At 60.7% G+C, this 26,876-nt stretch overlaps 1 protein-coding gene across 1 annotated transcript in view; it reads left to right on the top strand.

The window, feature by feature from the left end:
* AGAP3 (ArfGAP with GTPase domain, ankyrin repeat and PH domain 3) overlaps positions 1-24,037 on the top strand; it is a 129,385-nt gene extending 105,348 nt beyond the window's left edge. Inside the window, 7 exon segments of the mRNA XM_032182154.1 lie at positions 4,692-4,865; positions 9,225-9,386; positions 19,728-19,882; positions 20,372-20,462; positions 20,946-21,168; positions 22,219-22,474; positions 22,736-24,037. Coding sequence (XP_032038045.1) covers positions 4,692-4,865; positions 9,225-9,386; positions 19,728-19,882; positions 20,372-20,462; positions 20,946-21,168; positions 22,219-22,474; positions 22,736-22,963 — 1,289 coding nt within the window. The 3' untranslated portion in view covers positions 22,964-24,037.
* Positions 24,038-26,876: the final 2,839 nt, after the last annotated feature.

The following is a 26,876-nucleotide window of genomic DNA, read 5'->3' as shown; positions in this document are numbered from 1 at the left end:
GGTACATGCTGACATGAGCCAGCGACCAGCACTGGGCAAGGAAGGCCGAGGGAGCCCCGGGCTGCCTGGGGGCCGGTACTGCCCCAGGCAGAGGGAGGGGACCCTGCCCCAGAGGGGACCCTGCCCCTCAGCTCCGTGCTGGTGAGACACCCCTGGGGTGCAAGGTCTGGTGCTGGGCCCCCAGTGCAGGAGGGACCTGGACACGCTGAGGAGAGCCCGGTGTGGGGCTGGGAAGATGCCACAGGGCCCGGAGCCCCTCTGCTGCGAGGAGAAGCCGGGAGAGCTGGGGCTGCTCAGCCTGGAGCAGAGGAGGCTCCGGGGATCCCAGCCATGGCCGGCAGCACCTGCAGGGAGGTGCTGAGAGGCCCCAGGCCCAGCCTGGAGCCCGGGAGGCTCCCCCTGCCCCCCAGCAGCACGACCATGCTGGGTGGGGGCCGGAGCCCTGGCCCAGGCTGCCCCCAGAGGGGCTGGGGGCTGCTCCCTGCACAGCTCCAGCAGCGCCTGCCCCTGGGGCTGGGCACCAGCTCCGGGGGCTGCTGGAGCACCCCTGGGACCAGAGGGACCCTGAGGACCCTGACAGCATCAAGAGTTCTGTGAGTCTGTGATGTGGCTCACTGTGAGCTTACTCAGGAGTAGGTGTTGGACAGTGGTGGAGGGTGGAGCTGGTGGGTCACAGCTTGGTTTCTTCAGTGCTGCTCACATTGTTGTATTTCAAGGAAGATAAGTACGTCGTCCTTCCCTGAGTGGGGCTATCAAGATTGTAGGTATTTCAGTGTTACTCCTATTAAAAAATAAGTGACTTAGCGTGTCCGTCCGTTTTGTGCTGTTTCTGCTGGCGGTCTGTAGCAGAGCAGGACAGAAGGATGTAGGATGTGGGCAGGTAGGCTACAAGAGTCAGAAGGAATGGAAAGTCACTTTTGCTGCTTGTACCTGTTGCAGCTTGAATTATTTTTTTCCCGAGGTGGTAGGTTGTGCCTGAGGATCTCGGTGAGGTGTAGGTGGTGCTCGCAGAATTCTTCCTGCTCCAGTGGTGTCAGTCAGGAAGCCCAGACCAGTGCAGATGTTCTTGCCACCAAGGTGTAATACAAATCCCGTGGAAACCAGTACATATTTCCCAGGCTTTTCTGAATCAGGACTGTTAGTTCTGGGGTGCATATCTCTGCTCTTTGTACTAAATAAATTTTGTTGTGTTTTTGTTAGCTCACTTTTCAAATCCTGCATTATATCCTCATCTTCTTGGTCCTGGGAGTGCTTCCAACATAATGTCACCAGCAAATTTCACCAGAACTTGTGCATTATTTTGCCAAATCACTGTTGAAAAAATGAAATGAGATTTGTCCAAAGGTCCTCGAGTGACTCTGCAAGCATCTCCTTCGCAACTGACAGCACCCATTTGTGCTAAGTCACCTTCCCTCAGTTCTCTGTGTCTGCACCTTAATGAAGAATTTCCAGTTTGCACTGAACTAATGTTTTACTGAGGCTGCCCATCTGCCATGCTCCACACTGTGAAAAATGATGTTCAGTTTTTAGGTCATTTTCCATTTACTGCTATGTCATCAATTAGGCTTTTTTTTTTTTTTTGAATTTTGAGGAAACAGCGATTGGAAGAGCTTTGCTTGAGGGACTGTAGGCAGGGTCACGGAGAGTTCAGTTCCCGGGACTTTGGCTCAGAGACGCAGTTAGTATTTTACATGTAGCCCTTTTATTTACCTTTCACTTCACTTGACTGATTTAAAAGGAGCTTGTCATGCAACTGCTGGTGGTGTCACTTTCAAAGAGTGTGATTTTGGAGAGCTCTAGGCTTGCTGGGACCGACTTGCAGATCCTTGAGACAAGCTGGAGTTTGGCGGCCGAGAGGTCAGCAAACCGAGGGAGCAGCCGAGCTGCGAGGACAGCCCTCTGCAGCTGGGTGAGTCCAGGCACCTGGTGGAAAGCTCAGGCATCTCCTGCAGAGACTGCAGAGCTTGATGGATGCTGTACCTGGAAGTCATAGCAGCACCGTGTCATCGCAAAATTAAATTTTCAAATTAGCTTTGTGCCTTCGTGACACATGCTGCTGGCAAGGCAGGCAGCGGATCTGGGCGTCTGATGCTGGGTGCAGGCTCTGGGCGCATCGTTGGGTTTCCCACACATCTTCATCTGCACGCGCTTCGTGTCCTGCGGGCCTGGCACGGGTCACACCGCAGCCGTGGCTGCTTGCCCCAGCAACGTGGTTTGCTCAGGGGTGGCCACTGGCAAGCAGGGCGCTCCCTGCTGTCAGATCTCTTCTGTGCCTGTCCTCACCCACCATGGGATGTGTTTGGAGGGTGGCTTGGCCGTGGCGGTGGGTGACATGTCCCCGGCTGTGGTCAGGACTGGGGCACCATGAACCCAGTGCCGCGTGGAAGGGCACGTGCCTGCAGTGGGGAGCGCTCCCGGTGCTCAGGGAGCAAATCGGGGCACGCCGGGGCTCTGCAGGGTTCTTCCCTCTGCGGCACCCCGATGTTTGCCTCCCTCCCCTCCCTGGCTGTGCAATGCACACCTTGCACTTCATGCAGCCTGGCACAGGGGTGGCCAGCACTGTCTGAAATGTGGGGCAGCCTGTCCCCTCCCCTCCCCTCCCCTTCCCTCCCCTATTTCTCTCCCTGTCCCGTCCCATCCCATCCCAGCAGCCTGGTTCCCAGGACCCAGCCCCTCCTGGTCCCAGGAGAGCAGCCTTGTCCCTGCTCCAGTGGCAGCAGGCTCCCTCCCACGAGGAGGCAAGAGGAGATGGATGCGGCAGTCAGGAGCAGAGCGCCAGCTAATTACCCTTCCGAGTGTGTCTTGTAAATTAAGGGCTAATTAGAGGCAAAGTCAGTGTCATGGTTTTACACGTGTTTCTGTGGCGCTGAACAAGGGAGGGAGGGGGAGCGTGCAGCAGCGGGGCTGGAGGCGGGCAAGGCGGCGGCACCGCGCTTGGGTGGCTCGGGGCCACGGGCACCCAGCCCCACGGCCTCGCGCCAGCACTGCGGGGTGCTGGGACCCCCGGCGGGGTGCTGGGACCCCCGGCAGGGCAGGCAGCCCCTGTGCTGTGCAGCGAGGAGCGCCAGAGAAGAGGGCAGGGGCACCCGCCCTGCCTTCAGCCTGTGCCCTGGCCACCCGGCGCAGCCAGTGCCCGCTGTGAGGAGAGGTCTGGGCCTCCCGAGATGAAGTTCTGGTGCTCTGCAGCCTCAGGCAGCACTCTAGGACTGGTGACAGTCGAGTCACATTTTTTAGGTTTTTGTGGAATTGGCAGAAAACGTAATTTCTTGTACAATGACATAACACAACAGAAACATAACTTCTTGTACAGTAACATAACAGAAACATAACTTCTTGCACAAAACCTGGGGCAGCACATGGGGAGTTTACAGTGCCCTGCTGTTTTTGGAAGGTCCTGCCCTGAGGTGCTGGAGGACAAAATGAAGCTGGCTTTACATGACACAGGCTCGGTTGAATGAGCTACCCTGGCTGTAGCAGATCCAGCTAGGGATCTGCTCACACGAGGATTCATCTGCTGCCCTCCAGCCTGCTCCTGTGACCAGCCCCCGTTTAAACGCCAGCCTGGTGGCAGCAGCAGGCTGCGGGCTCTCCTCACCCGCAGGGCTCCGCAGCCGAAGCTGCTCAGCACATCCTGCCCTCGGTCCTGCCCTCGGTCCTGCCCTCGCCCGTAGCCACAAGGGCTGGGCTGGGAGCCCCAGCTCAGCACCTGCGCCTGCAGGCATGGGAGGAGGACAGAGGACAGGTAGTGTCAGCACAGGGAAACGGACGAAAGAGTTCACTCGCCCCAAGCTCCCAGAGCGCTTGTTCTGGCAGTGGCTGGAGCTGAATGCAGGAGAGGGTAAGGTGTAGGAAAGTGCTTGCAGTTGGCAGGTTTGGATCAGTCCCCCTGGGGCAGAGTCTTCCTCCCAGACAGATTGCCTGCAGCCCCAGCAGCAGGGGTATCTGTGTAGTACCTTAGAAATTGTGGATATTGTAATCCGGAAACATTTGACCCATTCTGAATCTGTGAGTGATCTTGTCTTCTATGGCTGCCTGTGGTCCCCAAAACATTCCTTTCCTGGGGGTTCAAGCTCCTGAGCTGCAGCTCAGGGGGGTTCCAGCCAGTGGGAAGAGGTGCTCCCATGTGCGATCCCTACAGATGTCTGCTCCCCTGCTTGTCCCTTTGATGTCCTCCATGGGATTTTCCATTCACTCCTGATGCCTCCAGGCAGGCAGGGTTTTTTCTAGGGACATGCAGGCAGTGAAGTTGAGAGAGGACGGGCACATGGGCTGTGGGGTGGGCTGGTGTTTGGCCAGGTGCCTGAGGCTATGGTGGAGATTTTAAGCGCACCGTGAACTCCAACTGCAAAAGCTGGCTGGAGGGGGAGGCTACGTGCCAGGACGCCTGTCTGCACGTCCCAGCAATGTAGGGAACCCTACGTAGGGAACCAGCAACGTTGGGTAACCCTAACCCCGAGGTGGGATCCACTGGCTTGGGTGTCCCTCTGAGAAGTGCTGTGTGCTGGGCAGTGCCTGTCACCTCCGGGGGTGATGCGCTGGCACCACTTGGTAGAGATGAGCCAGACAGAGCCTGTCACGCAGGGCCACCTGGGGACGTGTCACATCGGGTGCAGGACAGCTCTGCCTTCTTCCATTGTGTCCTTCTTCCCGAACAGCAGCTGGTCTGTGCTAACCTCGTGGCTCTCTTGCAGGTGCTCCCCACTCCACCAGCAGCACCTCCCTGCACTCGGAGCGCTCCATCAGCGGCATCAACCTGGTGGGCTTCAGCTCGAAGCCTGACGGCATGCACCAGCGCTCCTACTCCGTCTCCAGCGCGGACCAGTGGAACGAGGCCGTGGCCATCCCCGGCAGCTGCCCCAACCCCTGTAAGTAGCACTCCTGCCCCGTTCCCTCAGCTGCAGCAGGCGGGGAGGGTTGTTCAGGTGACGGGGCAGTCCTGAGCCCAGGAGTTGTGCAGGGGTGTCAGAGGCAGCCTTTGGGAGCGTGCTGGGACTGTCCCACCACCATGAGGGTCAGCCGGCAGCGTCCAGGCTGCAAGGAGAAGCTCTCCACAGGGCATGGTGAAGCAAGGACCTCTCCTTCGCGGCAGGACTGCTCTGACCGCTTTCCTTTGCCTGCCTCCCTCTTGCCTCACTGCGCAAGGAGAAACCATCGCTTTCCCCCATCTCCGCTCCTCGTCAGCATCCCCCTCTGCCAGGTTTTGGGGCAGTTGAACGAATAGGAGTAATTCCTGTCTCTTGTGCACACACTGAGCGCGTCCCGCCCCCTCCCCCCACGCTCACTCGCTCTCTGTGATGTTTCAGGACAGTTGAGTGAATTAAAATAATTCATACATTTCCCAACGTAGCCACTTTGCCGAATTGGAAAATAAATGCTTTTGTGCTGCATTCATCACTCCTTCGTTCCTGGCTCTGCCGCCGCACTAAAAAAGCAGTTAAATGCACATCAAGAGTGGAGGAGCCATTTCCATGCCTGCTCGCCCCTTGTAGTTCTCATTAGCGCGGCAGCCGCCCCCCCGCTCGGTCCCAGGGGCTTTCGCAGTTTAAAGAGAGCCTCTTTATGATCATTACCGGAGTCCGACTGTGCGGGCGCCATTTGCAGCTGAGGAGGCTCCTCATTTGTAACTGTGAAAAACTATCAATTTCAGCGCGCCTGATGCAGCGGCTCCATCATTGGCCCCATCAGCTCCCTGCTGGAAGCGAATTAATCAGACTGTTACTGCTGATGGGGCAGCGCAGGCGACGGGAGCGGAAGGGCGCAGCTCTGAGCATTAATGTGCCGCCAGCCCCCCCGCCCCTCGCCTCGGACACGGGGTGCAGCCGGGCCGCCGCCGCTCCTCCAGCACCCGAGGAGTGGGGCGCGGGGGGGCTGCTCCCTGCGCTGCTCTGGGAACGGGCGCAGCCCCACGGGCAGTCCCCCTCCCCGGGCAGGGGCACAGGGCACCCCACGGCCTGAGCCCCGCTGCGGGAGCCATGCCCGCAGGCGGCAGCCACCTCTTGTGGGGCTGCCGGGAGGGCCCCGAGCCACCGCAGGTCAGCCGTGGTGCACAGGGGCGGCCGGGCAGTGCTGCTGTCGGCACACACGCTGCCTTTGCACAGGTGAATTCTGGACAGCCAAGCCTCTGCCCAGACAGCCCCTGTGCAGGGCCTGCAGGGCTGCTCCTCCTGGCAGCCCTCATGCTCCCCCCGAGCCCCATGGCAGGGCCCCACAGGGCTGCGCTCTGCATTCTGCTCACCCTGGCTCTCTCTGGGGTGTCAGGGAACTGTGAGCCAGCCTCTGCTCCCCATCCCCAGAGCGAACTGCCTCTTTCATGCAAAGCAGCCACTGACGGGCACGCACGGAGCTGAGATGCTGCCACCTCTTCCCGTGACGCAGAGGGGTGAAATGCCAACTTGTGCTAATTGTGCCTCGAGCTCTGGTGGCCTCTTGACCGCTCTGCGTGGGTTCTGCTGTGCCCTGCTGTGCCCCAGGGCCAGGCTCGCCCTGCCCTGCTCTGTGTTAGCCACCCAGGGGTGTCACTGGGTGAGCTGTGCTGAAGGGGCTGCAGGTACGAGGAGCGACGTGCCCAGCTGTCCTGGGAACCTCCTGGGGCAGCATCAGCATCTGCTCACAGCTCCTGACTCTGTCCCTGGCACACCGGCAGGGAAAGCCAACACCTCAGCACCAGCCTCCTGTCTGCAGAGCTCGGGGGGCATCGAGGAGGGGCTGGGGCCCAGCAGAGCCCTGCAGCGAGCCCTGGCCTTGGGGCACAGTGAGCAGAGAGTGGTCCCTGGGCTCTTGCCCTGCCCTGGGCTGCGTGCCCGGCAGGCTGCTGGCTGTGCTGGCTGCGAGGGATGGAGCATTTTGGGGGGCAGGTGGGACCCTCGGCGGGGTGCATCCTGTGTGTGGAGCTGGGCCGAGCTGAGCAGCGTGCCTGGCACACGCCGCTGAGCCACCTCGTGCCCCTTGCACCCACGTGTCGCAGGGTCTGCACAGCCCCAGCCCAACCTCTGCACTGGATTTCCAGCTCCCCGCAGCAGGGCAGGATGTGCAACGCTTCTCTGCTCAGAGTTAAAGAGGTTCCTGGGTGCATGCAGAGGGTGTGGGCTGCCTGCTCCTCGAGATGTGCTGCCTCCTCCTCTCGCACCCTGGCAAGCTGATGGCAGATGTACAGCTCAGCGCAGACGTGCCCTGGTGCACGTTTGTTTGTCCTTTATTGGGCAGCCTCTGCAGCCCACCTGGGGGGACCCGGGGCTGCCGTAAGGCCAGCTGGTTTGGAGAGAGGAAGCAGGAGGGTGCCGCTTGTGCACACGGAGGGGTTCCCGTGGTGAGATGGGTGCCTGGAAACCCTAGGGTGGGTTGGCAGAGCTCGCTGCTGTCCTGCTGGGGAGAGATCCATTTCTGATCTGGAGGGTGCACATTTCCTTCTGCCCCTTCCCCTGCCACGGGCCCCGGCAGCCCCCAGCCCCCAGCTTTTTGGCTTCAGCTGCTGGGCTGTAAGAAGAGCAGGGACGTGGGAGGTGTCGGGCTCGTTGCAGCCTGCAGGCGCATTAGTGGAAGCTGCAGAAGGACCTTCATGTGAAGCCTGGAGGGGAGCAGGGTGCCAGTGGTGTACGGTTTGGCCCAGGGGTGTCATGAGCAGGTGGGCAGCAGAGTCAGGCTGGATGCACCACGGGTAGCCTCAGACAAGAAAGTTCAGGTCCCCTTTGACATCCAGGCTGGGAGATGAAGGTGCCTCACACCTGCTCCACACATAGTCCTGCTGAACAGCATCAGTAATACATATTTATAAAATGAACTCTGATTTTATTAGATTTCTCTCTCTTAATTGTCAAGGGTGAGCTATTTCCCTGTGGATAAATAACAGAAACACCCTGATAGCGTGTGTCAAATCCAGCAGAAACCAGAGATGGAAAAGCTCTGACACCACATCCTCTCCCAGCCGTGTGAGGGGGGCAGCGGCTGCACCCAGACCTCTGCATGGGGCAGCTCCTGACTATCTGTAGCTCTCTCTGCCCCACTGCTGGGCTTTCATCTCACTGCAGCGAGATGGACCAAGTCCCTGGGAGCCAGCCTGGCTGAACTGGGCTGAAAACGGAGAGCGGAGGCAAGGCTGGAGTGGCACAAGGGCTTGCCAAGTCACAGGCAGTCCCCGCTGCTGGAGGGTGCTGCCCTTGTTAGCCACCGTGATTGCTTTCTTCCTTTCAGGTGCCATCAAAAGTGGGAATGGGAGGTTGGGACGTGATGGGAGATGCCAGGTTATCGTAGAGAGCTGCCCAGGACAGAGGCGGGATGGGAGCAGGGTGTCCAGACGTGCCCTGGGGGTAGGTGGATGCTGGAGAGACAGGAGTGCATTTCGGAGAGGGTTAACAGTGCAGCAAGGGCTCCTGCGCCTCGTTGCCTTCCCCGGAGTCTGCATTTTTATGCTGATTGGAAGCCTGCGCTGTGTGTGCTGCTGAAATTGAATGTCAGGCTTTTGATTTTGTTGCTGGTCTCTAATGAAATTTGACATTTAATGGTGAGTGCAGCGGCAGCGTGTGTGTGTGTGATCGGAGCTTGATTAGCGCGCTCTAATTGACAGTAATTAGGCAGCTCCCTGATTGTTTCTAATTCTGCTATTAATTGTAAGGAACAGTATGATTGAGGATAAATTTGGTGCGTTGCTGCTGGGGATGCAGCTTCTTCAGCTCCGTATCGGAAGCCTATTGAGACCATCATGCTTAGGTTCCTGAGTGTGGCAACCCCAGTCACCCCGTCTGGCGGAGCGGTGCTGGGGGGAGCAGTGCTCCCACAGCGCTGCTGTGAGTCCCGGGGCTGCGGTCTGCACCTGGAGGGCCCCGAGCACCTCCCGGGCTGCCCCTTCTCAGGGTGCAGGCATCGCCCAGCGGGTGCTGCCACTGCACCGTGTGCGCTGGTAATGTCCTGGCCAGCGTGCCCTGTCAGGCTGCCCCTGGGGGCCTGCCCCAAACACACTGGTGCCAGCGCTGTCCCCGTCTTGCCCATCCCAGCTGAGTCCCTGTGCAGAGCAGCTCCGGGCTGACCCTGCAGAGCTGGCCCCGAGCTGGGCCGGCTGCTGGAGCTGCTCCTGCCGCAGGGCTGTGTGTGGCTCCTGCCCTGCCTCGTGGGGCCGGGTGGTTTTGAGCCCGGCAGAGCACTGCCGCTGTGTCCAGGACACTTGCTTGTCTCTGGGAGGAGCGGGCCGCCCCTGTCTCGCTGTACGTGACTTTCTTTGTCTTTGTCCCCAGCTAACGGCACCGCCGATTCTCTCAGCTCCAGCCCGAACATTTCCAACGCTGCCAGCCCCAAGCTGGAGCCGCCTCCATCACCGCATGCGAACAGGAAGAAGCATCGCAGGAAAAAGAGCACAGGGACCACTCGGCCTGATGGCCCCAGCACAGCAGCAGAAGGTAGGCGAGGCGGTCTGCTCCCCGGGGGCAGCTCAGTGCGTTGGGCACCAACACCTCCTGGCGGGGGGCTCGGGGCACTCCGAGTCCGAGCTGGCTGGTGCTTTGGCAGGGAGAAGCAAGCAGCCCTGCTTGATCTGCCCAGGGCTGCTCACCTGCAGTGCCTGCAGGACTGCCATCGTGCCTGTGACTGCACAGACTATTAGTGGCAGCAGTAATTACTAACTGTGTTAGGAGAGCTGGGAGCACACCATATAGTTCAAGTGTGCTTAACTGCTGAAGGTGTACAGACAGTTTCTGCCATAAAGCCTGTTAACGGTTTGCCTGTAAATTTGCCACACTTGCATCATTTAAAGGGCCTGTGCTGTCCACCTGCCTCAAGCTGAGGGTTTTTTGGAAAAGTTCATCTGCTTCAGGAAACCAGCTGAAGAAGTATAGTTCTTCAGCTGTATAAGTGTTGCTTTGCCTATGTGAGAATTACTGATGGTTTTTCTGTTGAGAAATGTTGGTTTCTCTATGATTTCTGAAGAGGGACTTGAAGCTTGGCAGGGAGCTTTGTGAAAAGTCATCTGTATTTGTCCAGGTAGAGAAGAATTCGGCAACCACGTTCTCCAAAGCCTACACCTACGGTTAGCTGCTGTGGAAAATGCAGTCCTCAGGCTTTAAGATTTGGCTTTGCCCTCAGTCACTGTGTCCCACAGCAGCCGATATGCTTTTGTAGTAAACCAAAATAAGGATTTAATTGGGATGGCTAAAGATGGGGAAAGGGATTAAGTACAAGCTTTTGAAACGAATGACCACTGTAAAACAAAATAGCAGAGCCTAGCCTATGTCTAACAACACACGCTGCAGCTGTCCTGGCATCTTGCTCCAAATCACAGCTCAGCCTGTAAACAGTGCCCAGGTTTCCTGTGCTAGAACAACTCTTCATCAGTTCTCCCTCCTAGAAATATTGTGGTGCTGATCTGCAGGGGAGTTCAGCAGTTCTGTTGTTCAGTATTTTCTGTTGTAGTTGAGCTTCACCTGAAAAGCGCAGACCTTAGAGAAGACTTTCCCTTCGTGGTGGATGATTCAGACATCCTGAGCATCTCAGAGAGCAAGAAGTAGGATTTGTACTTACATGTTGTTAAGCTGGTACTTTTTTAAGTACGGATAGATGTTGACTCTTCAGAGGTTTCACTGCCCTTCCCCAGGTCTGTCCTCAGTTTGCAGTTCTCAGTCCAGTACCTTGACCAACAGAGAGATGTGTTCTGTACATACCTGAAAAGTGGGATATCAGTGTGCAGTGATCTTACACCTGCACATGAGACTACAAAAGTGTGTGCCAAAGTGCTGTGATTCACCCTGTAATTTGTACTACAAAAGAGCTTGGAAATACTGGAAAGAGTTGTAAAGAAGGTCCCAAAATGCAGTTGGGGGTGGTTGATGTATTTATGATGTAGATATTAAAGTATTCAGCTTGCTGGGTAGAAGATTGAGAAGTGAAGGACTGGTGTTGCCAGAGAGAAGTCTGGTACCAAGGGTCCATTCAGCACAGCTGGTGGTGGCATAAGAAGGTGCAGAGACTGAGATGTAAAGTTACACAAAATTAAATACAATTTCTTAGTGGAGAAAGTAATTACAAACAGGTACACTTTTATAAGGCGGTGACGCAGACCCTGTAATCAGGACAGCTGATTGTTGCCCCCTGCCTTGGCTGCCCAGTCCAGCCTTCCCCGTTTTTCTGTCATTCCACAGGAAGCTTTACTTCAGACACATGCCCACTTGTGCTTTCCTTCCCCATTTGTCAGTGTCCTTGGGTCGTGGAGTGACTGAGACTGCATGTAGTGATGGTGCCGTGCCATATAACGTGTCCGAGGGCATCGGGATGTCTTCTGCTACTCCCTGTCCCGGTCCTTGACCATGGCATTGTGCTGGGCAGTGATACCCAGGCCCTGTCTGGGGTTGATCATTTAGAACCCTGCCATGCGTTGGAGTAATGTATTTTTTCCCTACAATGTGCACTACCTCACATTTATCAACACGGAACGTCATTTCCCAGTGAAGTGTCAGTTACCTAACCTCATTTGTCACTGCGCAGACCTCGCGCACAACCGCTGCTCCTGCCAGAAGCCTCTGGCACCAGAATGGGGAGCAGGAGAGAGACCTGCCCAGGGACCTGCCCAGGGACCTGCCCAGGGACCTGCAGCACTGCCACTGGGACGTGGCAGGGGCTGCTGAGCCTGCTCCAGCACGGCGATGGGGAGGGAGCGGTGAGGACGTGGCTGCGAGGAATCACCAGGGCACGGCAGAGGCATGCCCACATCACGGGCATGATCAATGACTTATGTCACGGGCTGGTGTCCACAAGTACGTCTGATTCTTCACTGAATCTTTTTTTAGCTGCTTTTGAACATTTACCAGCAGTTTTTTTCACAGCGGGATCAGCTGAGCTTTTTGCTTTCACACAGTCAACACGGTGAAAGTGCGAGAACTGCTGTGCACAGAGCAGGGCTGCCGCGCTCTGTGGCCAGGCTGGCACACGCGGGCATCCCTCCGGTGCTCGTGGCGCTGCGGCAGGGACGGTGCTGGTAGGAATGCCACCCTGGGAGGGACACGGGGAACAGCCCAGGGGACAGCAGGACTCCCCAGGAGCCTGCCCCAGCACCGTGCCAGTGCAGGGATCAGTCACTGCCTCCAGGAGCTGACCAAAACTCCTGCCAGGAGACCTCGTGGCCACGCCAGGGGCCAGGCTCAGCTTGCCATCACAGCCTGGCTGGCGGTGCTGTCCAGGCACAAGAGCTGAGGGGCAGGCGGCTCGGGCTGCAGCCAGGCTGCCTTGGGGTGGGCCCAGCCCAAACCTGCGTGTGCAGGGCACGAGCGACTCAGGTTAGCATCCTGGGAAAGTTGGTGAGGTCTGGGGATAAATTGCCATCAGTTTATCTCATTTAGGAGGTAATCAGAGCCAGGGACGTGCGGAGCAATTGAATCTTAGTTGTTCTGAAGTATCATAAATCAAACGAGCTGTTGCTTTTTTACATGGTCGCATGTTAAAGAGAGCGCAGTGTCAGGCTGCTAGGGAGCATCAGCAAACTATGGCAAGCGTGGTATTGGGCTGCCGGGGATGTCACCAAACCCGAGAGTGCGGCTCAGGCTGTCAGGAAGCACCCACAGGCTGGCAAACGTGGTGTCAGGCTGTCAGGAGCGCTGCAGCCCCGGGGAAGAGCTCGTCACCGTCACTGTCACCGGGGTTGTGGCGTCGGGCTGCAGGGACCACTGGGGAGGTCCGCTCGCAGTCGCAGCCCAGCGCTGCCCCAGCACTGCCCCGGCCCGGCTCAGCCAAGCCCAGGGCCCCTGCTGCAGCCGAGCCGCCTCCGTGCCCCACACCTCGGCCCCTTTTTGTGGGGCGGGGGGCCCGGGAGCCACCAAGCATGTCTGACGGCGGGAGCACCTTCGCGACGCTCCCTACGCCAGCATTCCCATGGCTGCCAGAGCTCCGGGGATAATGAACTTCTCATGTGCTTAAAGAGTGATGCAGGGTGCATGGCGAGAAGCTGACAGCCCCTTAATGTGCTTCTCAGTGGCGGCCAAACGACGCGGTTTTGTCTTTGTTTTTTAGTTTTAAAACCCACGGGAAATTGATGGCCAGTAAAGAGTTGTGTTGGGGCGATGTGCGTGATTAATACCAACTGTCAGGGGCTGTCGGAGGCCGATCTCGGCGAGCTGGGAGCGCGGGGCTGAGCTGCGCTTAGCAGATTGCTGGGGATTCCAGCTGCTATTGCTCAGCTCCCGCCTGCCCCACACAGCTTGTGTCACCCGCGCTCCCTTCCGCCAAGCCTCTTAATTCAGTGCTAACAAGTCTCTCCTGCTCGTTACAGCCCCTGCTCCATCCCGGCGGGAGGAACGCAGCCTGTGCCTGGGCATCGCCGGGCCATGGCCGATCCCCGCCTCCACTGCCCCTCTCCTGGGGTCCCTGGGGCCCTGTACGGCTCCGCGTTGCCCCCCAGGAGACCCTTGTATGCACACCCCTAACACACCGGTGTCTGTTGCTGTGAGCACATGCCATGAAGCCGTGCCATCAGTGCCCTCCCTCCCCATGTCCCCAGCGCACACGCATGCTGTGTCGCCCTGCTGGTGCCTCAGCCCCATGGTGCCGCCTGCGCACCCTGCAGCAGGTACCCAGCAGTGACACCCCTGGTCCCTGGGGCAACCCCTCGGTGTACCCTGCATCCCCCAGGAGCATCGTCCCTTCCTGGCTACGTTGGCTTGGCTGCCTTCTCTGTCCATCCCCTCCGTGCACACACGCACACGTGCACGCACACGCCTGGTGCCCCAGAAGGTGTTCTCTGTTGCCCGGCTGCGTTGGTGTCTGTGCGGGTGTCACGGCGCAGAGCCCCCCCAGCCCTGCTGCCCCACACGGAGCCCCGTGGGCAGGGCGGGCAGCCCGGGGCAGTGGGAAGGCTGCAGCTCAGCCTGGGGCCCTGCGGGGGTCTCGGGGCACTGGGACAGAAGCGCTGTGGGGTCTCCATAGCAATGTTCTTGCTGCGGCTCTCCTGGCGGCTTGTCGCTGTGGAGGGGGCCTGTCCCCGTTGCACTAATACAGGTTAGGAATATTGGGTTTAATGATCTGCAAAATGAGGAGGCAGCGAGCTGACATTTACGAATGGTGCTGCATCCTTCTCTTCCCAGACGCCTGCTAATTTGTTGATATCCCAAACACCTCATAATGATGTGGTACAGTGGCAGCTTGCAAACAAGCATCCCGAGGCTGGGGGGCCTGCTGGCTGCCCAGCTCCTGGACACCTCACGGACTTAGCAGCATGAGAGCAAAGCTGGGCCACTGCCAGCAGGAGCAGCCCTCGGTCCCTTGCCACTTGCCACGCTCTGAAAGTGTCCCCTGCCTCCTCCTGGGTGACCACCCCACTCCCCAGGGCATCCAGGAGCGCCTCTGCTGCACCAGCTCAAAGGGAGAACAGATGGGGTGAGGAGAGGGCAGCGTGGAGGAGAGACTGGAAGTGGCTGGGACACGGGGAGAGGAGGTGGAAGAGGAGACGGCTGCCCCAGGAGCAGGGCATGGCTCAGTACGGCCATGCCTTGTTTCGCTGGTGGTGGGGGGATCCTCCACCTCCTTCCTGGACCTGCTCTGGCTGGGGTGCACGGGGAGGCGTCCTGTACCATCTCACACTGTCCCACACCATCCTGCACCATCCAGCATGGACAAGGCTGCGTCTCCTCTGAGGGGGGCAGGAGCTAGCAGGGGAGCTGGCTGCCAGGGCGGGCTGTCTGTGCCTGGAGTGCTGGCTGGCAAGAGCTCCCTGCTGCCAGCCTGGGAAGTGCTGCCCTGTGTCCTGTGCCTGGCGTGGGGAGCGCAGGGCAGCCCCGTGCCTGGAGTGGTCCTGCTGCGCTGTGGGGTACCTGCCCTTCGCAGAGCAGGACAGATCCCTGCACCCAGCTGAGTACCAAAGCTAGAGTGGTTCCAGCCACCTCGAAGCACCATTTCTGCTCAAAGCCGTGCTTCCTCCCACTGGGCGCAGAGCAAAGGATCTTGGCACGAGCTGTGGGCACAACGCTCCTGTCCCCTTCTGCCCATGCTGCTGCCACTCGCCAGCATCCTCTGCTGCTTCGGCAGGCAGCAGTGACAGGTCCCTCAGTCTGCCCGTCACCTCAGCCCCAGGGCACCTTTGGGCAGCCGAGCTCTGTCCTGACCTGGCTCCTCGGCAGGGCTGTTCCCTTAGCCTCTTCCTTTCCCCCCGTGCTGGTTCCTGGCGCTGTGTGCAGGATATTTCAGTTCTCCTGTTTCTTCCTCAGCCCCACGGTGCTCTTCTGCTGGCCGGGAGGGGATGCTTCCTCCCAAGGCTGGCGTGGTGGCGGTGGGGGCTGCTGGCTTCCCTGCTCTGCCACGGCAGGCTGCTGAAGGGTGAGCCCTCGAGGCTGCTGCACAAGTCCTCCAGCCCTCTCAGCTTGGTGACTCGGCTGCTGGTTGTGTCTGGATGCTGCTTGGCCCTGGCCCGTCCCGGCTGCCGTGAAGTGCCCTCGTTAATTTTGCTCTCATTTGGAGCACTCATTGCTGGGCAGCGTTGGAGCTGGGTCAGGGGGTTAACACCCATTAGCAGAGCCGGCTCGCACCATACTCTGCTCAGCAACTCTTCACGGAGCTCAGTCTTTAAAACATCATCAAAAAATCATCAAGAGGGAGAGAGACAAGCTCGTTCATTTCCACTGCCCACTAATTCTAATGGAGCTGGCATAATGGACTCCCACCAGCACGCCCGCAGGCAGCCTCCGGCCAGGGAGAGGGGCTCTGCCTTCACCCAGGGCCAGCCCTGCCCCTGCCCCAGGGCAGAGGGAAGGACCGGAGCCTTCCCCTGCTGCTGGCACTGCCGGGTGCTGTCCTCCCTGAGCACATGGCACAGGGCTCGCTGCCAGATCTGTACCAGCAGAGGTGGTGCGACTCCTCCTGCCTCACCTGCTTTGTGCTGCCCGTTCACCTGGCCAAAAACGCCCCCACCGCATCAGAGATCTGTGCCGCTCCCCAGAAGAACCTGAGGAAGCCCCGTGCTGTCCCAGAAGCTGATGTCTCACCTGATCCAACTTGCGCAGCCCCTCCAGGTTGCTCAGGAGCCTGTCCCAGACCACCTGAGAAGCTGGCTCTGCACACCACGGGAGCCGCCGAGTCCTCAGTTCACTTCCCAGCTCTGCCGGCCCCTGCCTGTGGCTCTGCCGCTGCCATCCCGCAGCTCCCTGCTCTCCTCCCAGAGCCGAGCTGCTCCCATGCCTCTGGAGAGCTCTGGTCCTGCAGCGCTGTCCTGCCCTGCTGCAAGGAAAGAAAAGGGATGTTTTCTCCTGCGAAAAGGCCCCTTGGTGTGGAAGAAAAGCTGTTGTCCTTTGTTAGTTCCTCCAGGGCTGTGCTGAGAGCAGCAGGCCCTTTGTTCAGAGCAAAGCTGGAATCCACGAGGCACAAAGGAGGAAGGGGAGCAGAGGTCTGGCAGTTTGTGATGCCAGCACCGGGGCTTTGGGCTTTGGACCACTGCTGGGGGCTAGGGCCAGGGACCTCCAGGGCTTCAGGATGCCCCGAGCTGCAGTACTGGGAACATCTTTCCAAGGGGGGCCAAAGCCCCAGAAATCTCACTGTTATCCCGCTGTCAGGCACAGGCAGCCCAGCAGGAGGGCAGCACCTGCCCCACCTCATGAACATCCCAGGCACAGGACCACGGGACTGGTGCCCAGCCCCGTGCAACATCCCCGCAGAGCAGCCTCTAATGGGGCAGGCACTGCAGAGCGGGCATGCATTGGCCTCAGCTCTACCAGGGAGTGTGCTGGTGCAGGAGGGCTTGGGCTGAGGTTTGTGCTCAGTGGAGAGGTTCTGAGCAAGCGAGAGAGAGGAACAAGGCTGATGGAGTCGCCTGAGCCCATGGCAGGAGCCACGAGCATGTCCTGCAGCCTGCCAGCCTGCCTGCTGCGGTCCCGTTGGCAGCAGGAGCAGCCCCGCAGCACCTGAAGAGCATCAGACAGCACCTCTGGGTCCAGGTGCTGGCTGGCCTGGGCTCTGCAACACACTGACAGCAGCCACAGGTAGCTCAGACCAGGGATGGGAGAGGGGTACTGAGGACAGGGCCCCATAAAACAGGTGCCCTGCTAGCAGCTTTGCCAATCACTGCTCCAACAGGGTGGCCAAATCCAAGATTTTGGAACTGCAAATGCTCTCCTAAGCACCTGGGCAGCCGCTGCCCCCCAGGGAGAGGTGCCACCCCTTCCTCCTTGGCTATTCATGCGTAGTCCCAGGCAGCATGAGATTGCAGCAATGGGTCCTGCAGCTTTTGGGGCCGGGATCTGTGCTCTTGTACCGCCGGGTGGGCACAGGGGCAGGCGGCACTGCCTCGGAGAGCTGGAGCGCAGCCCTGGTCTGCGGGTCCTGCTGACAGGTTGTGACAGGGCAAGAGGTGGGTGCAGCTGCTGGCTTGTGAGTGGGCTGGAGCCAAGCAGGGGCCTGGGGACCCCTCTGAGAGCAGCCGTGGCAGGGTCCTGCATCGCCGGGCTGCCGCTGCCATCGGGTGCCCCCGGCCCTTGCCCAGGATGTGGCAATGCTCGCAGGCAGGGCAGCACCGTCTGGCCAGGGAGGCAGGGGCAGTGACTTGGCTGTCACCACCCATTTCTTCTCCCTCTGTTCAGAAGTTACTGGATGTATATTTTTCTAGAATCTTGTTTTGGAGCTGGCATTTGCAGCCCTTGGAGCCCGCACAGCAAACGTCCTTAGGGTAGGAGGCGTGCTGCCTGCAGGGAGCTCCCCAGAGCAGTGATTTTGTGGTGTCTGTTCAGTGGTGGGAGCTGGCAGGAGGGACAAAGTGCTGGGCAAGCTTCATCTCCCTGTGGGGCAACTGCATTGCAGAGGGGTACAGGTCCGGCCGTGTGACCGCCAGCACCTCCTGTCGTGTCCCCTGCTGCTGCCCCAGGCAGTTGCAGCCACGTTTCCCCAGAAGTCCCAAGCTGAGCCCAGGATGAAGTGCATGAAACAGCTTCCCCTTCCTATCTGGCAAGGGCAAACCAGTTGGCACTTCACCTGGAGTCCTTTGGTCCTCCCTGGAGGCCAGGCCTTGCATTCCTGCACCGGTCGATCCCATCAGCACTGATGACCTCCAGGCCCCCACAAAGTCCCCACAGGTGCTGCTGTGCTCGGTGCAGGACACAGCACGGAGTGCCCTCAGCAATGGCACGGGGCAGGCATCTTCCCAGCAAGGTTTCACTTAGGTTTTAACCCCCAAGAAATGCAAGATCCTGAGCCTGCCGTGAGGAGCATGGCACTCTCCACCAGGGCACAGCAGCAGGAGCAGCCTTCTGCCTTCAGGTGGCTCTGCAGTGAGCAGGTGAACATGGGTGGAAAGAGAAGAGGGGTGGGTGCTGCGCCTGGTACGTGCTAACGCCGGCGGTGGTGCCTCCAAAGGAGGCAAGAGCCTAGCAAGGGAGGAAGGGCTGTGCCTCCTCCCTCCCCCATTAAGCTGTCCTTCCTCGAGGAGCCTCTCCGGGGCTGCAGGCATTTTCGGAGGGGGTGTTTGTGGACACAGCCTGGTCCAGCCCCCGCCATGCTGCCCAGTGGCCCCCGAGGCATGCTGTTCCTGTGGTGGGGCAGACGGGACCCGGCTGGCAGCCACCTCCTGCCTGGGCACTGCAGGTTCCTCCTGGCTGCCCCTCGCAGCTGGAGCCCTCCTGGCACCCCCCAGGTCTGCCCCACGGGACCCCCACCCCCTGCCTTGCCGCGGACCAGGCTGCGCCCCTCGGCCTCTGCGCTGCCTCTGGAGCCGTGCAGTTGACTCCCTGCTTTTAATAGAGAGCTGGGAAGGCACATTATGGAGATGAGGGTGTTATTTGCATAACGCTAATTAGGTAATTACAAATCATTTTGCTATGAGCTGAAGCGTGTGCTGTGACATAACGTTTATTAGTCATTCCATTCAGGCCCCGCTTAGTTAAGTCATTTACTGCACTAACTACTGAAGTTGGCAATAAAAGGTAAATGCTGGTGCCTGGGTGGGGAGGAGGCAGCGCGCCCCACGTTCGGCTCTTACCCCTGTGGGGTGGGATGGCCAGGGCTGAGCCCAGCTCGGGCAGCCCGGGCTGGGAGGGAGTTAGAGCAGGCAGAGCAGTAGGCAGAGAAGACCACATTTTGAGCCTGGCTTTTCATCCTACTTGGCTGTTCTGGGGCTATTTCCTTAGCTCCAGGGGGTCTAAGGTACTTCACCAGGAACTCACTGCCCGTGCTGCCAGCTCTGCCACCCGGTGCCTGTGCTCTGAGCTCCCCGAGCACGCACCAGGCAGCCTGTGTCTGTAGGGTGCTCGAACCTGCCCTCTGGGTGCCTGCACTCCAAGCAGCCTGTGGGGCTCAGCAAAGATGCTCTCCCCGAAGATGAGAAGTCAGGAGTTCGGTTCCACATGTTTCACAGCTCGGGAAGGTCTTTAATAACGAGGCTGCATCTTCTGGGACTGCCTCTTCTGGGGCTGCTGGTGGGCACAGAGCCTGGTGCTGTGCGGAGCAGTGGCTGGGGGGTCATTGGAGCAGGCTGCCCCCGGGAGCAGCGGGGCTGTTGGGGCAGCAACCCGCAGAGGGGCTGCTCCCACCACTCAGGAGACCAGCAGCTTTCTCTGGAGGGTGGGATGTGCCACGGCTGCTCATGTGCAGAGGAGCGAGCCCGCACAGGCAGAGCTGTGCAAGCAGTGTCAGGGCTGGGCAGAGCTCCGGGTCCTCCCTGCTTGTCCCACCCCTGAGGACGCTGCTGGCCATGGCCTGCCCGTGGTCACTGCTGTGCCCCCAGGGACTGCCATGTGCAGCCCTCTCCTTCCCTGACCTGTGCCACGGACGCCTTTCTCTTCCAGAACCAGATGAGCCATTTGAGTTCATTATCGTGTCCCTGACGGGCCAGACGTGGCTCTTTGAGGCCTCAACATCTGAGGAGCGAGAGCTTTGGGTCCAGGCCATTGAGAGCCAGATCCTGGCAAGCCTGCAGGGCTGTGAGAGCAGCAAAAACAAGGTAGGAGGCTTCGGCCAAGTTCTTCTGGGGTTCCACGTCTCTGTCACCCACTTCGCTGCATCCATGCCTGTTCCAGGCTTGCCTATCCAAGCTGGCTCCAGTCCTGATCCCTCTGCTCCCAGGCAGGGTTGGATCCCACCCCTGGGACTGCGCTGCTCCCTCTTTGGGTTTCTGTCCCCTCTCCGAGTTCCCCATCCCCTCCCCACCCTGGCTGTGGCCCCACAGAGCTCCTCCTGCATTGCTCCCCCCTCCACAGCCCTGCTGCTCGCTCCCTTTCCTGGCCCTCCAGCCCTTGCTCCCCCGGCTGCCCCCAGCCACACGTGGGGATCCCTCCAGGCTGTGTGTGAGCACCCCCACAGGGGGTGACCCCCAGACCCCCCAGCCGTGCTGTCAGAGCATGGTCCTGGTGCTCCCTGACAGCCTTTGGGGGTCGGTGAGAGCACAGGGGGGGCAGCCTGGCCTGAAGGGCTTCCTGCGGTCTCCTTGCAGGCTCGGCTGGGCAGCCAGGGTGACGCACAGGCCATGCAGGCCGTCCGCACCGCGCGTGGGAACAGCTTCTGTGTGGACTGCGATGCCCCCAGTAAGAGATAAGGGAGGGGAAGGGACGGGAAGGGAAGGGAAGGGAAGGGAAGGGAAGGGAAGGGAAGGGAAGGGAAGGGAAGGGAAGGGAAGGGAAGGGAAGGGAAGGGAAGGGAAGGGAAGGGAAGGGAAGGGAAGGGAAGGGAAGGGAAGGGAAGGGAAGGGAAGGGAAGGGAAGGGAAGGGAAGGGAACTCTGCCACCACCTCCCTTAACCCTGAGGGTCCTGAGGGTCCCCTGCTCTGTGGAGCTGTTTTGTCCCCTCTTGCAAGGAGCCGTTCCTCAGGGATAGGAGGTGCCCTGTGGCACTCACCCACCTCTGTGCTGGTCTGCGGCTCCTTTCTGACCATCCTGGGGTCCTTGCTCCCTGTGCTGCTGGGGGCACTGCGTCTGGAAGGGAGCTGGTGGGGTCACAGGGGGAGACGGGCCAGTGAGCCCATGCTGCCGTTAACTCTGCCCCACTGATCCCGGTCTTGCCACCTGCAGATCCAGACTGGGCGAGTCTGAACCTGGGCTCCCTCATGTGCATCGAGTGCTCCGGGATCCATCGCAACCTGGGCACGCACCTGTCCCGCGTGCGCTCCCTGGACCTGGACGACTGGCCCAGCGAGCTCCTCATGGTCATGACGGCCATCGGCAACGCCCTGGCCAACGCTGTCTGGGAAGGAGCTGTGGAAGGCTACCCCAAACCCACCCCTGAGAGCAGCCGGTAAGGGAGGCGGGGGACTGCAGAGATGCTTCTCAGGCAACCACACCGGGAGGCTTGAGGGCACCAGGGAGGTTGGGAGCAGCCAGCCCAGCGGAGCGGTGGGCAGGAACCCACAGGCTGCTCCAGTGACTGGGTCCTGCCTGCTGTCCCGACACCAGAAGCCCTCTGCTGCTTCCCCCGTGGCCAGCCGATGGCACGCGATGGCTGCTGGAGCCACGGCCGGCTGCAAAGCAGAAGGGGTTAACAGAGCCGGCTTGGCAGCGCCGTGTGGGTCTCAGGGGTGCGTCCCTTTCAGGCCCTTGTCTGTCCCTATCGGAGCGACTCTCCTGTCACTCATCCCGACAAGAGCCCATTCTGAGGCTTATCAACGGATAAGAGCGGGTCAGGGGGCGGCGGGAGTGAGCATGCTCGGCGCGGGGCATTGATGGCCGCCCGCCAGATGCAGATGGATAGAATGGCAGCAGATAGCGGCGGCACAGCACGCATCGATCCGCCCGGCCCCGCAGCCCCAGGCGGGACGGACGCTGCCGCAGCCTTTGTTTGCACCAGGCGAGACGGCAGCAGCGATAAGGCCCTCCCGTGGCACGGGGCTGCTGTGCGCAGCAGCTAACCTTTTCTTGCCGCTGGCCGAGGCCCGCACGCAGGCACGGGACAGAGTCCCCAGGCTGGCACGTAATGGACAGGCAGGACAGCGTGCGGGGCGCCAGCGTGGGGTGCGGGTGTCCCTGTGCGGAGTGGTCTCGATGGGGTCGGGCTGTGGGATGCAGGAGCTGTGTGTGCAGGGCCCTCAGTGCACAGGGCACACCAGGAGCCCTAAGAAGGTGCAGTGGGACCTGTGTGTGTCAGGCCGGGGCCTGGAGGAGAGTGACACGCACAGGGCCCCAGTGACAGACGTGTGTGTGATGGGACACAGCAGGGACCACGCAAGGATGCCTGCGTGTGACACACACACACTGCTGACACGCGGTGCGTTTGGGGTAGCGGTGCTGGTGCCCGGTCCCCTGTGCACACAGCACCCACTGGTGACAGTGACGGTGTCCCACCTGGCAGGGAGGAGAAGGAGCGCTGGATCCGGGCCAAGTACGAGCAGAAGCTCTTCCTGGCTCCACTGCCCCAGTCGGACATCCCGCTGGGGCAGCAGCTGCTGCGGGCAGTGGTGGAGGATGACCTGCGCCTCGTGGTGACGCTGCTGGCACATGGCACCAAGGAGGAGGTGAATGAGACCTACGGGGACGGAGACGGGCGCACGGCGCTGCATCTCTCCTGCGCCATGGCCAACGTAGTCTTCACACAGCTGCTCATCTGGGTAAGGCAGGGCCCCCAGCCTCCACCGCAGCCCTTCTGGGCCTGCCCCGGTGCTTCCCTGCCCCCAGGTCTTGGGGATACCCCTTGTCCATCCTCTTCCTGTGTGTTCCTGCAGGGCACTGCCCTGGCCACCCTTCATCTTTCCCTGTCTGCCCGCCCTAGTGCCATGGAGCCCCTCTGCCGGTGCCAGTGCTCTTGCTGCACCAGCCCCGTGCCCACGGGCCTCGTGGTACTGCTGACAGCCGCTTTCTCTCCTGCACAGTACGGGGTGGATGTGAAGAGCCGGGACGCTCGGGGCCTGACCCCGCTGGCCTATGCCCGGCGAGCCGGCAGCCAGGAGTGCATCGACATCCTGCTGCAGCACGGGTGTCCCAGCGACAGCGCCGTCACCACGCTGACCCCCAGCCTGCCCCGCCGCAACACCAACGCCAACAACAACGCCTGCACCACGTTGCTGGCTGAGCTCGGCTCCAGCCCCAGCGCCGTCTAGCTCCCCTCAGGCCCTCCACTCACCGTGCGGCTCCTTCCAGCCCTGCTGGCGTCCAAGGCCACCAGAGCACGTCCGAGGGGCCGCTCACTGCACCCGCCGTGCTCATCCTGCGCCAGGCCCCCTGTTCTGGCTCGGGCAGCCAGCAGCACACTACTCTTTGCCTGGGTCCTGTGTATTCTGCCTGTGCAGCTGGAAAGGGGGAGCTGTGCAGACCCAGAGCTGTCAGCCTGCGGAGGTGCCCCACAGCCGCCAGGATGGGGGATTCAGTACACCCTGTTCTCATGACCGGTACAGGGGGAGGAGAGGCGGTTTCTGTGTGCCTCCCCACCACCACACTCACTTGTAGATAGTGCAGGGGCTGCAGCAGTTCGGGGATGCTGCCCTCCTGCACAGCCGGTACTGGGGGTGGCGGTCGCTGCACCTGCTCTCCTGGGCAGTAGGGCAGCTCGGACACGTCCCTCCTGCCCTCCTGTGCTGTGCACCCCAGTGCGGGGGGGGGGCAGGTGGGGGGCAGTGGTAGGTGCACGTTTCTCCACCACCCCCGTTTGTTCCTCTATGCTTCTGGCCAGTAGAGGAGGGATCCCCTCGCTGGTACCGCTCCCCTGCGTGCTGATATAAAGGGAGCATCTCTCTCATGCAATCCCATGGACGTCGACCTTCCCAGCCTCCCTGGTGACCCAGAAGGGCAAGAGGATTGTCACCCTGGGCCCCCCAGCTGTGTCTGTCTGTCTGTAGAGTCACTGTCCCTCCAGGTTCAAGCCCCAAAGCCATACACAGTGTCTCCAACAGCACATCCCCACTGGCTCCTGCTGCTGCCCAGGCGGGGCTGGACTCCGGCTGAGCAAGAGGAGAGAGGAGATGAGCATCTCCCTTGTTTTTGGGCCAAGCCTGCAGCTGAGCGCTGGAATTTCCGAGGCTTTGGACGCTGCTGTGGAACGTCTCCATCACTCGTGTATAAAATGTACATTGGAAATATTTATATGGACACTCTGTATATACTGTTTCTTTGCCATGAATTGCCCTGTGTGTGTTACCTGCAGCAAAGGAGATAAAGGCCAATAAAGCAACCCACCTCCTGCCAGCCTGGCATGTCCGCGTGCTGCTTTTTGGGCCTCCAGTGCAGCCTCCAGCATGTTTCTTCCTGCTTTGAGGAGCTCTGGTGTTTTTTCAGCCCAGACTGGCAGACGACCAGCCCTTCCTTCTCCAGCTCCGGAGCTGGTAACCAGCACGCTGGGCTGAGCTGGGCCCCCCCGTGGCTGTGTCACGGCATCCCCGGGTGCTGTGGGATACCACAGGGACGTGTTCCAGGGAATGTGCAGTGGGATTGGGAACGGGCACATCGCAGACATGCACTGGGCAGGGGACACTCCAGATCAAAAGCGCTGGGACCAGTTGGTCCCTCAACACAGTACAGCGAGTTTAAACAGAGGTGGTTTGGGGGCTCCACGGGGATCCATTGACCCCCCCTTGCCACGCCTGCATCCAGGCTGTGCACTGTGCCATGCTACGGGCTGTGCACTGGGCGCTGGGCTAGGGCTAGTGGTGCTGGGAGGAAAGGACACATCAGGACAGCCCCCAGATCCCCTGCCACAAGTGCTCCACCGCAATCCCCTTCCAGCCCTTCTCCTCCTCCGTGGCAGGGGCTGCCCCGCTGCTGCCTGCCGGTGATGGCCCAGGCCCTTCCCCCGGCCCATAACTCATCTCCATGTGTGCCAGCGTCCTGCTGCCGGTCCCCATCCCGGTCCTGGCACGGGGTCTGACCGTTCTCAGCAGTGCTCAGAGCCAGGCTGGGCTGTCCCCAGGCCCACGCCTGCCCCTCGTGCCCGGCCCCCCGCTGCCCAGCACACACCGGTGCCTCCACACGCGTGCCCTGGCCCCGGCCCCAGCCCGGTGCTGGGTTTGGTTAATTTCCTGGCGACTGCATTAGCGGGAATGGAAGCCGAGGGACGGCAGCTCCTCTGGGGCCCATTAATCATCCCCCTCAGACAAGCTGCCTTGATTACAAGTGGCAAGAAATTCATTAGGGCTGCGGCTCTGACAACTTTTATCTGCGCGGCTGGATCTGACTCATTAGGCAGCCAAATTAAAGCCATGATGGGCCCTGATGAAATTCACTGCTTGTTTATCTTGTGCGATCTGATACATCTGCCCATACATCATCTCCCGCGCGGGATCCCGCCCGGCCCAGCCCCGGCGCCTCCCTTCCCATCCCAGCCCTGCCCCAGCTGCCGGGGTGCCCCCGGCCCGGGCACGTCCTGCACCCGGCTTTGTCCCGGGGCTGAGGGCCTCAGCCCAGCCCCTCGCCTGTCCCCACACCTCGCCTTCAGGGTCTGCCCCGAGGCCAGTTCTGGGCGCTGTGGCTGTGCTGATGGGGGCCATGCGAAGTCAGTCCTGGGGCCACGTGGACATGAGCAGCCCCCCAAACCCTCCGCCCCCCGTCCACACGGTTCCCATGAAGGCGTGCAGCCACCCCCCAGGGCCCCCGCAGCCCCGTTCAGGTTCTGCTGACGATGGCACCACCAACCCAGCCCTGCTGCTGCCCACATCCTGCAAATGATCCCCGGGGAACCAGGGGCTACCCCTCTGCTTGTGCCAGCAGCTCCCCCATCATGGCAGCGGCACTGGGCCCCAGTATTATCCCACTGCGCGAGCCCATCTCAGCCCCAGTATGGGTTTGTGTGGTCCTGGGCTGGGCTGAGACAGGAGCAGCTCAGGGGGGTGCCAGGCAGGGCACAGGCCACCCTCTGCTCCTAGTATAGCCCTGCACGGCCAGGGGCCCTTATTGCCCGCAGGGACCACGGCAGCTCCTTGGCAGCTGCACACAGACACTGCCGCAGCCAGCCTGCACCGTGGAGCTGCAGCAGAGGCTGCGGAGGGGTGCAGGAGCTGCAGGGCAGGAGCAGGAGATGCAGCTCACGCCATCAACATGCCCGTGGTGTGCAGCCCCAGGATGGAGTCCTGCCATGCCTCCGTGTTGGAGCAGCACGCACTGCTGGGACCGGCCCCATGGGGCATGGCTGGCCTGCAAAGCCCCACGGGCCCTGTCCCAGCCCCAGCCAAGCTGGGGCATCCCCTGGTGACAATGGGCCAGGAGCAGCTGTGGCGTGGGGCAGCCCTGTTCAGCCTCAGGGCAGCTGCGGCCACGCACCACCACAGGGGAAGGGGGTGGCTGCTACTGAGCCTTGTCCAGGGCTGCCGCTGCATCACCCTCTTTGCCATGAACAAAGGTGGGACCTCGTGTGCTTCTGCAGGGCAGAGCTGAAGAAGCTGCATGGGGAAAGCCACCTGCACCATGAGCGGGCACTTTACTGGGACAGAGCACTGGGACAGGCTGCCCAGTGAGGTTGTGCGGTCTCCTTCTCAGAAGATTCTCAAAACCCGCCTGGATGCCATCCTGCACAAGGTGCTCTGGGTGATCCTGCTCAGCAGGGGGGTTGGACTGGGTGATCTTCAGAGGTCCCTTCCAACCTCGGCCGTTCTGTGATCCTGTGCACCAGACACCATTGGACTCAGACATCCACTGGGGCAGCAGTGGCTTGGTGCTGCATGGCACAGCCCCTCCAGGATGCAGCTGTCCCCTGGGCCATCTGCCTGATATTGCCCTGTAGTGCTATCCCCACCCTCACCACAGTCCCTGCTGGGCTGTCCCCGTGCACCCAGCACCACAGAGCTCCCCAGCACCCTGTGTGCCCAGCTGCAGTATGGCTCCCTGCAGTGCAGCAGCGTTATCGCAGCTGCCTACGTGGCAGCCTTGAGGAGTCCTGGGGGTGAGGCTGTGCCAGCAGAGGCTCTGCTCTGTGGCTGCGGCAGGCACCCAGCAGGGTACAGCCTGGCAGCTTGTGGGTATTTCAGGGTGCGTAGGGGCCAGAGATGGGAAGCAGCACAGAGGCCAGGGCTGAAAGCATGGGAGAAA

Source organism: Aythya fuligula, chromosome 2 (genome assembly GCF_009819795.1).
Source record: "Aythya fuligula isolate bAytFul2 chromosome 2, bAytFul2.pri, whole genome shotgun sequence".
Classification (NCBI taxonomy): Eukaryota; Metazoa; Chordata; class Aves; order Anseriformes; family Anatidae; genus Aythya; species Aythya fuligula.
The sequence above is the reverse complement of the archived record's forward strand: the minus strand, read 5'-3'. Positions and strand labels throughout refer to the sequence as shown.